At 35.5% G+C, this 10,040-nt stretch overlaps 1 protein-coding gene across 1 annotated transcript in view; it reads left to right on the top strand.

The window, feature by feature from the left end:
- LOC106867961 (probable G-protein coupled receptor 158) overlaps positions 1–10,040 on the top strand; it is a 244,957-nt gene that overhangs the window by 181,150 nt on the left and 53,767 nt on the right. The window contains exon 2 of the mRNA XM_014913042.2: positions 6,436–6,544. Within this exon, the coding sequence (XP_014768528.1) occupies positions 6,436–6,544 (109 nt within the window). The remainder of the gene's footprint in view (positions 1–6,435; positions 6,545–10,040) is intronic.

Here is a 10,040-nt window from a genome sequence, read left to right as displayed (position 1 = left end):
GAAATGCTTAGCTGTATTTCGTCTGTCTTTACGTTCTGAGTTCAAATCCCGCCGAGGTCGACTTTGCCTTTCATCCTTTCGGGGTCGATTAAATAAGTACCAGTTATGCACTGGGGTCGATATAATCGACTTAATCCGTTTGCCTTTCCTTGTTTTTCCCCTCTGTGTCTCGCCCCTCGTGAGCAATAAAGAAATAAGAAACGTTAGCACGCCAGGCGAAATGCTTAGCGGTATTTCGTCTGTCTTTATGTTCTGAGTTCAAATTCTGCCGAAGTCGACTTTGCTTTTCATCCTTTCGGGGATATATATATATATATATATATATATATATAGAGAGAGAGAGAGAGAGAGAGAGAGAGATAATAGCAATAAACAATAACGTTGATTATGAATACCAAAAGTATGGATGACAGGAAATACCTCAGGTACTTTACCATATCCATTTTGTTCGTACACACGCATACACACATATTACCCTCGTAGACTAAATATCCTGCCGGATGCAAAACTAAGGTTTGACCTTGAATACCCCAGTACAGAAGTCAATCATTGCTATTACGACCACTCAGATAAATCCTTCTCCACTCAGTTTATGGAATTTCCTCATCTTTTCATCAGCGCATAAAAAATATTCCTGGCGTACTGCCCTTCATTCTCCCACTGACAGATCAAATATTTCTTTTTAAAAATGTAAATACTCTGATTTAATATGTCTATGAAAATGATATCTCAGCTTAGGACACACTATAGAGTGTAGTAACTGTCTTAACATTGGCAACATGCTAAGTTAAATGTTTTTAGTAACTTGTTTCCAATATCTACACTGAAGATGCCTGTATGTGTCAGTGTCTATGTATGTATGTATCTATATTAGTGCATATTACAGCTTACGTTGTTCTAAGTAAATATTAACAGTTGTTTTATAAGCATTATTATTACAACAGAAGTATTATTAATACCTTTAGTAAGCAGGTTTAGAAAGATGTCTCGGCTTTAGCAAGCAGGCGAGCAAACGGTCGATGTCGGCGAAAGAGATGGAGAATAGAGATGACAGAGGGAGAAATAAAAAAAAAAGAGAAAGAGAAAATGTGTAATTAAGAATAGGAGAGAAAGAGGGAGAGTGAGAGGGTGAGAGAAGTGTTTAAGGAAAGTAATGAAGTGAAAGTCAGAAGTTGGCATATGGAAACGGAGCGAGCAAAAAAAAAAGTGTAATTATATACATACTTGTGTGTGTGTGTGTGTGTGTGTGTGTGTGTGTGTGTGTGTGTGTGTGCGTGTGTGTGCGTGCGTGTTTGCCTGTGTGTATGTGTTTGCACACAAGTAGGCGTGAGGGAGAGAAAAGGAAAGAGCATAGGAACAAGTAGAAAGAAAATGATATGGATATGGTGCAGACAGTAATAAAAAGAGAAGCAGTCAGAGGAACGAGCTTCGAGAAGGAAGGAAGAAAGAGAGATGAGAGGTGGCGGGGGGAAGGGGGATGTGTAAAGAGAAACGAAGTGCCAAAAGCAAACAAGCAGAAGTGGTGGGGGTGGGGGGCAGTAACAGAGACGCATATTTACCTGACTCAGAGTTTACTGGACTCCCCTAGGAGTGAAAAAAACAGATCTACAAATTTCTCTAATGAGAATTGAAACTCATGACCTAACCAGAGGATAAAACAATATTTATTCTATGTTCTTGGCGATATTTTTTACCTCCAAGATAAGATAATCATCATCATCATCCGCCGTCGTTGTTATTGGCACCATCGTTTTTGTTTTTTTTTTATTTGTTTATTACTTGGCTTTGCCTGCCTCGAGTTCTCAACAGCTGATGGAGTTATAGGGACGACATCTTGTCAAACGGAGTCGTGTCTAAAATATTTTAAACCTAAAGGAGCCCATCGTCCTCCATATCTAACCATAGTTGATGCCTCCTAGAAAGAAAGAAAGAAAGAAAGAAAGAAGAAGAAGAAGAAGAAGAAGAAGAAGAAGAAGAAGAAGAAGAAGAAGAAGAAGAAGAAGAAGAAGAAGAAGAAGAAGAAGAAGAAGAAGAAGAAGAAGACTCTACACCTGGTACTCGCGGTTATTTTATCGACTCAACTCTGAAACACATGAAAGGTTGTGGGAGTTGAACTCAGAGCACAGAAAGCCTCGGAACGAATATAACAAGGCATTGTAGCCAATGCTGTAACGACTCTGAAACTTCAGTTAAAAAGCGTTTTGCTATTCATCCAGTTAAAACATTTATGCTTCAGAGAATGGGTGTTTTTCAGATCTCATTTCCTTTTTATGACCTTACTTCGATATAAAAACCATAAAGTAAAGTATGAACTCCCGACTAATCTTGTCCGTAATCCAGTTTCAATTCTCTGTTGAAGCTATTCCTTTGAAACCAAAAATTCAAGCCCGCAGGAATTTAATAATACTGAATCATATCCATTATTATTTTCACCTATTTGGTTTAAAGATTAGATTCCTCTCCCACACTACATTATACCTGTTTTCCAAAATGACAATTAATAATAATTGCCTGTTTTTTTTGTTTGTTTTTTAAATAAATTAAATTCTTTTAAACAGTGTGAGTCCTTGCCTATTTATTGCATAGAAAATTTAAATTAATCTAAGTTCAATATGAAACAATTGACATAAGAGGTTTACATTGGCCAAAGTAACCTTACTTTTTAGAGATGGTAAGGTGTGACTTGAATGAATTTAGCTGTTATATCTCACATGTTAAGCGGCTTCGTCGGGATTATTTCACAGAATGCCTTTAGTGAATTTCAGTCTACTACAAACACTCGGACCACAATAAAAGAAAAAGACATATTTTTCAGCTATTCTTCCTCACAAAGAAGGTAGAAAAGATTTTACAATTGGAGGTCTGTCGACTGTAGTACAGGTACCCAAACCTATAAATAATACCAAGTGAGGCTGTCCTGTCATTAACACATAATCTTGTATTCTGGTCCCTATTGCTTTTATACCTCTCCTCAGTGGGTACTGGATCTTATGAATCCATTGAATTTCAACAAGGCTCCTTTGGAGGATGGATACAGATATCAAACGCAAACGAAACCATAAATGTTGTTCTTCCCTCTTCATTATGAAACACAAGCTTTCAACATCAACTGCTCTCATTAGCATCGATTTTAAACGAAACAAAAGTCGCCTAACAAGATTAAGTATGTTTACATACACAACATGATTATACATCATGAGAAACACACAAACACACACACACACACACACACACACACCTACATACACACACACAAAGCTAATGGCGAACAGAGGTACCAGACACATTGTGAGACGCATCTCCGCTGCGGCCACTTGAAGAAGAATGCGTGGTATGACAACATCTCATACTAAGTCTGGAGTTGTCTTTCAACTCTATTACCAATATAAAACTTTAGGTAAGCCTCCACGCCATCTTGCCAACTACGTAAGAATTCCCGGGAAGAGATCATAGTCAAACTTAGACCAATCAACAACTGTATAATTGCCTAAACTGTGTTTATTGAATTATAATAAATGAATGAACAAATGTATTTTTACACCTGTCCTTTTGCATATATATTTATTTACCAAATTATTTATTCACTTAACTGCAACACATTCTGTAATTAAGAGACAGTTTATTAGTGGTTGATTAGTTATAATTGACTGGGGGATTCTATGGAGAATTGAAATTGTGTTAGTTCAGCTGTTACTCTGAGCTCAATTAACTTAAGTTTATCATCAAACATTCGCCACACACAAAATATATTATGCTACATTCCGTGTTGTGTAGTATATATTTAATCTCTTTGTTATGGCTATCATGTAAATACCGAGGAAAAGTGTACGGTGGTAAGATTCTGGGTGAACTCAGTATGAATTCGTCACTAGGGTCATTTTCTTTTCCCATACATACCTAGTTACAGTCAATAAGAACCCGGAGAGCGATGGACTGTACTAGGCTGATATACCCTTACCATACTGCATAAAATAGTTTCCTACGATCCAGTGAAGCAAGGAACGTTTGCTTGCACGTTAATTTCGTTATTTCGAATCGTCAAGCCTTTTATAACTCTTAAACGTATACTTTCTTTTCATATAATCTCTGAGACAAGATGGAAGGTTTTTAACATGTTGCCCTATTCAGTATAACTCTTTGTTGTTATTGTTATTACTGTTGTCGTTGTCGTTACCTTAATTAGACAGGCTTATGATCAAAGTTGTTCCAATCATAGCCATCTGCTGTTGTTTTTCTCTAATACATTTTCCAATATGCACTTCCTTTATTTAAAAATGTGAATTGATGGATTATTTCTTATTTTGTCTAACCTAGTGATTGATGTTCATGGACGTATTTACTATGTTTGCCATGGGCAGGTTTGTAGTTTTCCATTGTTGTTGAACTGTATTCTTTGACGTTACTTTCATTGATCCGTAAGAAGATCTATAGTTTTTAATTCGTTAATTATTTCCATCTTCAAAACTTTCTATTCTTAAATCTTCCTTATACTCCTCTATTTTTATATTTCTTAGATAGCGATAGAAGTAGTATTTGTAGTATTAGTACCGAAGAGCAATCTTTATATCCTACTTAATCTTTATATTACTGTTGCTAGCCAAACCTCGCTTCCACTCATATATGGAAAAACAGTGACTAATCAAATAGCGGGAAGGCTGGGTAAAAATTAGATATTTGCGATAGAAACAGTATTAGTACCGGGTAACAATCTTATACCCTACATAACCTGGATGTATTATAAGAACACCGTAATACTGATAGTGGATATCCCCTGTTAATGAAGTGCAAACAGGCCGAAATCTAGCTGCCGCCACTGATGCTGGAAATCTTCGTCTGCCACTAATTTTTCTATGTTGTTAAGCTCTAAACATGCTCTCTCAAGAGAAAAACTGCAGTATTATGATGTTCTTACAATGCATCCACGTTATGTAGGATATAAACATTGATATTTTGTTGTTCTAGCTCGGTTTTTTTTTTATGGTCAATATTCGTTGTATTTTGTTTCATCGTTGTTTATTTTCTTTGGCACTTGAGTTTTCGTTATGTAATCTTTTTTTTCAATTTTCTATATTGCTTTCTGATATGTTTTAGTATTGTGAATGTAACTTAACTTGTCTGTTCGGGTCCAACATCAAGTTTTGCCTCCAACGTTACATTTTGCTGGATTGAAAGCAACTGTAAGATATGCATGTAGAATAAAAACAAATTCTTCTTCTTGTATCGTTCTTTACCTTCTCTCTTTTTATTTACAAGATCTAGAGTGTATAACCCGACCCTGTATTTAGATTACCATTTTTTTTTTTTTCGTTAGATTTTGGTTTATTTGCTTCTGGTGATATCGAGCGGTACACGTTACATTTTCCTAGGTTTTTTGCAACCTACTCAAAGTACGCATTTCCTTGTTAACTTTAGGCAGAATTACATGGTTTATATTTTTACTGTTTATATATATATATATAATTTTATTTGGTGGTGTATGGAATTGGTCTGATACTGATATGAATCGTACTTGGATAACTTGTTTACACATGGTGTTTGATCGCTGACCACAATCAACATTTGTAATATTTTAATTATATGACGTAATGGTCAATACAATTTGCAAGTATTACTTGCACAGATTATTGTTCCAGTTTCCTCACTTTTCTATTTGAGCAATCAATTCATAATCATCATCATCATTGTTGTTGTTGCTATTGCTATCCTTGTTGTTGCTGTTGTTGTTGTCATTATTATTATTATTATTATTATTATTATTATTATTATTATTATTATTGTTCAGTAGTTTTATTTTTATAACGTGCTTTCACTTCACTACCGAGCGCAGCTCTGTGTGCCTTGGGTATCTGCTGTGGTTTGCTGTGATGCTCTTATGGTTACTGTATTGAAAGTGTTTTGCGTAGGATGTGTGCAGTGCCCGGTAGTGCAATTTTCTGTATGTTATATATATTTGTAAGTCCTGGTGTTTTTGTTATGTATTTGTCTGAATATTTTTTTTATTATACCTAAGGCACTATGATAGGAATTGTTTCTGTTTTTAGATTCCACATTCGAGTTACCTCTATTTCCAGGTCTTTGTATTTTGAAAGTTTTTCCATTTCTTTTAGGGAAATGTTGTCATCTGCTGGTATTGATACATCAATTAGAAAGCATTTTTTTTTCTTCATTATTATTATTATTATTATTATTATTATTATTATTATTATTGCAATAAAAGACAAAAGCAGCTGCACCAGATTGCATGCCTGCCAATACTGAATTATGTTCATGTATGTTCAAATCTCACCGAGTTCGTTTTTACCACTCCATTCTTTTGGAGATCATGCTTAGATCAATTCACTTTTACTGTGCCCCCACCCCTTTAAATTTATGTTCACTTACTATTTCATGAAACCATTATCACTAATTCTAAATTCTATTTATTTCTAATTGCAGTGGTATCGTTGTTGTTGACATTGATCTCACAAAAGTTCAAATTAACCAGTGTGCCAGAGATGGGACGCTCTTTTCAAATTCGCACAAATGCCGGCTTGAAACTACTCAAGTAAGTTGATATTGCTGTCGATGTTTCTGTTGTTGTTGCTACCGTTGTCGTTGTTTCTATTCATATTTATATTTTACAGATTTTCTTTAAGGCTGTGGCTGTCGTTTAATTTTTACCTCAGCAAAATAAATGTGTTGTTTGATTAAAACGGGAAAAATAAACATCGGAAATTCTTTGCCCCTTGCAGAAACTGCAAGAGCTACTGAGACCTATTGAAAGCTCTTTTAAATCTAACACAATGTCAGAAACCCTTCCGGATTATTACAAGATATCTCATGGTCACAAGCATTTCGCCCCATAGTTCGTACGCTTCTGTCAGAGTGGTGTAACGAGGACTCAATTAATCTTCATCTACGGAGAGATTCCAAAAGCAGTCGCTTGTCAACCACAGACACCTCGAATTGATTTCAGTAACCATGCCTATCACTTTGGTGGCTTGCTTTCTTTGTTTGCCTGGGTTTCCGACAAATCTTCTACAGGAAACAGCGCACCGATCTAGCTGGAAAGCTGTGGCAGCCGATTTCAATAAAGAATGAATCAGCGTGTCATTCCTTGGTAAGTGTCACGTCGATCAAGAACTGACCTGCACTTAAATCATTCTGGTTCTGAAAGCGCACAGCAATTTTACTGTTCTCCTGCAGCTTACAAAGATGAGTGGTGCTATTTTTACTAATCATTTTGGGAATAACATTGAAATATACATGTTCACTTCCCAAAGAAAGTGCGCATGTCAATTTACTATTTCTTGTTATAAATTATTACACTCAGCAAGAAGTATTTAGTGCTGTCTAAATACTACCCATAACTAAAAACATCAAGACCTGTGGATAGCATGCATTTGCAGCTCTTCAGCTAATAATCAACCGGGTGCCATTTTGCAATAAACACAGCTCATTTTCAGCTGAGTGAGCTGGGGCAATACGAAGTACGTTGCCTGAGGACACAACGTCCGCGGATCGAACCCACTGAAACCTATGACCCTGGATTAATGAATCCAGCCAGCAATTAGTTTCAGTTCTCAACATTGACCGAGTTAACTTTATGTTTCGATTTTTGTAGGATCACTAAAAGATGCCCCGAGCATATTCTGGAGTCAGTTGGTCCTTATTGTATCCATATTTTAAGAACATGTTTGTCTTGTACGAATATGAGAAATTATTATGAGATGTTGCAAAAGATGAACGAAGATACTTGTCCTTAAATCATCATCATTATCATCATCACTCTATCACCACCACCACCACCACTGCCACCTCTGTCACCACAACCATCACTGCCACAATTATCACTATCAACGCCGCTACTACCATCACCGCCAGAATCACCATCACTACCATTTCCTATACCCCTTCTAACATTACCACCCCACCACAGCAGCAGCCACCACAACCATCACCACAACCATCACCGCCACCACCACCACCACCATCATTATAATCAACCTCAATAAGGAGGTCAACAATGTCTGTTGTTCATTAGTTTGCATGAGTCAAGTAGGTTTATCGCGGTTTTTTTCTCCCATTAAATGTCATCAAATGGTTACCTGATTGTTTTCGCTTTGTAATTCTTAATACAAATACCTTTGATGCATTACTCACAACTGAACAGTTTTGAATGAGATGCAAGGATTTGTGTTTTCATGAATGTTGGTTCGACTGATGCAATAAGTTAGATGACTTAACAGTAATTATACTCGTATATGTCAATCGTGTGTAAGAAAGTCCAGTCAGGCAACAACAAAACTACTTCAACTATTAAATAAAAATGTACGGATTTTAAGAACAATTTCGATGTATTGCTGACGTATCAGCAGTATTCATTTCACATGCTAGAAATTACTATGAGCTACACATAAAGATTTAGCTGTCGTTCGTGAATAAAGTAATTAAATTTACGAGATACGAAAAGTTTTGTCATGTTTATTATACATGACAAATCTCACCCTTTATTGGAAAAGAGGGATTTATCGTTTAGACTTCGCGGTGAGATTGTAGAGTAAGCGTGAAAGCCGTCTATGATTTTCTGTGGTGGTGTGAAGAAAGGAAACATGCGTTCTTGGGCAACAATGTCGATCCTCCTAAAAAAAATCTTACCAAAGCCTGCACATACATGTGCACATATACTTTCAGCATTCACTGATGAAGTCTCGCAATGAGTCTATTCCTAATCTATGACTTTAGTCTTATGAGTCAATCTCTATTTTGTTAGTATCGCTGTTTCGTGAGTCTAACTCTCCACTGTAATTTTCCCTCTACTCTATGAGTCTGCTTCTACACTATCAACCTAACGCTGTTCTTTGAATGTACCTTAGGTTTGTAACTCTGTCTCTATGATGCCTCTTCTCCGTAAGTTTATGTCTACTCTATGAATATACTTCAACCTCTGCTCAATAAGTGAACCTCTATTCTATACGTTTATCTCTAAGTTACTTAGAATGAATGGATAGAGACATCAATATAAAAAGAGGCAGATAAATAAATTAAATCAAGTATAGTTATTTTTATTCAACTATTTTTATTTTAAAATCACATAATCTAACTAACATTTGTAATGTATTTCATTGTATGTTTACCAAAGAAATATTTGAGTGTGTTTGAGTCTTTAAGAATGCCTGTAGTCAATAGTGATTTCTAATATCCCTTTTCTCAGTTTCAAAAGAAAAAATTCCATATTTAAAGGAAGAGATTTTGCTTTCCATGACATTAGTTTATTGTTTTGTGAGAAATATGTACTATTTTTCCCTTTGCCACCAAGAATTCATTTTATATTCAGAGCTCATACTTCCTCTGAGCATAGCAACATATAATTTTTTTTTTTGTTTTTTTTTATATACCAACCTAAAAACATTGAAACCTTCTTATACACAAATGCAGTAGTATTATTCGTCATCACAAAATCAGTTTACATGTTGTCGTCCGAAATCATATCTTTTCAGATGTCCCAAGATTTAATTTCATCGAATTCAATGAGTCCAGTACTTAATCACGTCACCATATTTATTTATTTATCTGTTGCTAGTTATGAGCCATATTTTGTTTTAAGGCTTTTTAACAAAAGAGTATTTTCTGGCCGCAAAGAAGATGTCTCTGGATACCCAACATTCTTTTGTCGAACCTGGCAATGAAGGCTCATTTGCATGTAAGCAATGGATGCTTGAATTTATTAGTCCAAGTCGTGACTGTGCGTTTGTGCGTGTACATATCTTTAGGAATGTGTATAAATATGCGACAATCTGTGTGTGTGTGTGTACATATTCATTTAACTTCCGACCTTTAATCATATTACTTTGTGTTATCCCGCCAGTGATAACATATACATACAGAGAGAGAGGGAGAGAGAGAGAGAGAGAGAGAGAGAGAGAGAGAGAGAAAGAGAGAAAATGGTAAAAGTATATTTATACATAGATAAACATATAATATATATGTATATACAATATATATACATGTATATATATATATATATTTATATAAAGGGCATTATTACAGAAAATTATATA

This window comes from Octopus bimaculoides, chromosome 2, assembly GCF_001194135.2.
Source record: "Octopus bimaculoides isolate UCB-OBI-ISO-001 chromosome 2, ASM119413v2, whole genome shotgun sequence".
NCBI lineage: Eukaryota > Metazoa > Mollusca > Cephalopoda > Octopoda > Octopodidae > Octopus > Octopus bimaculoides.
The sequence above is the reverse complement of the archived record's forward strand: the minus strand, read 5'-3'. Positions and strand labels throughout refer to the sequence as shown.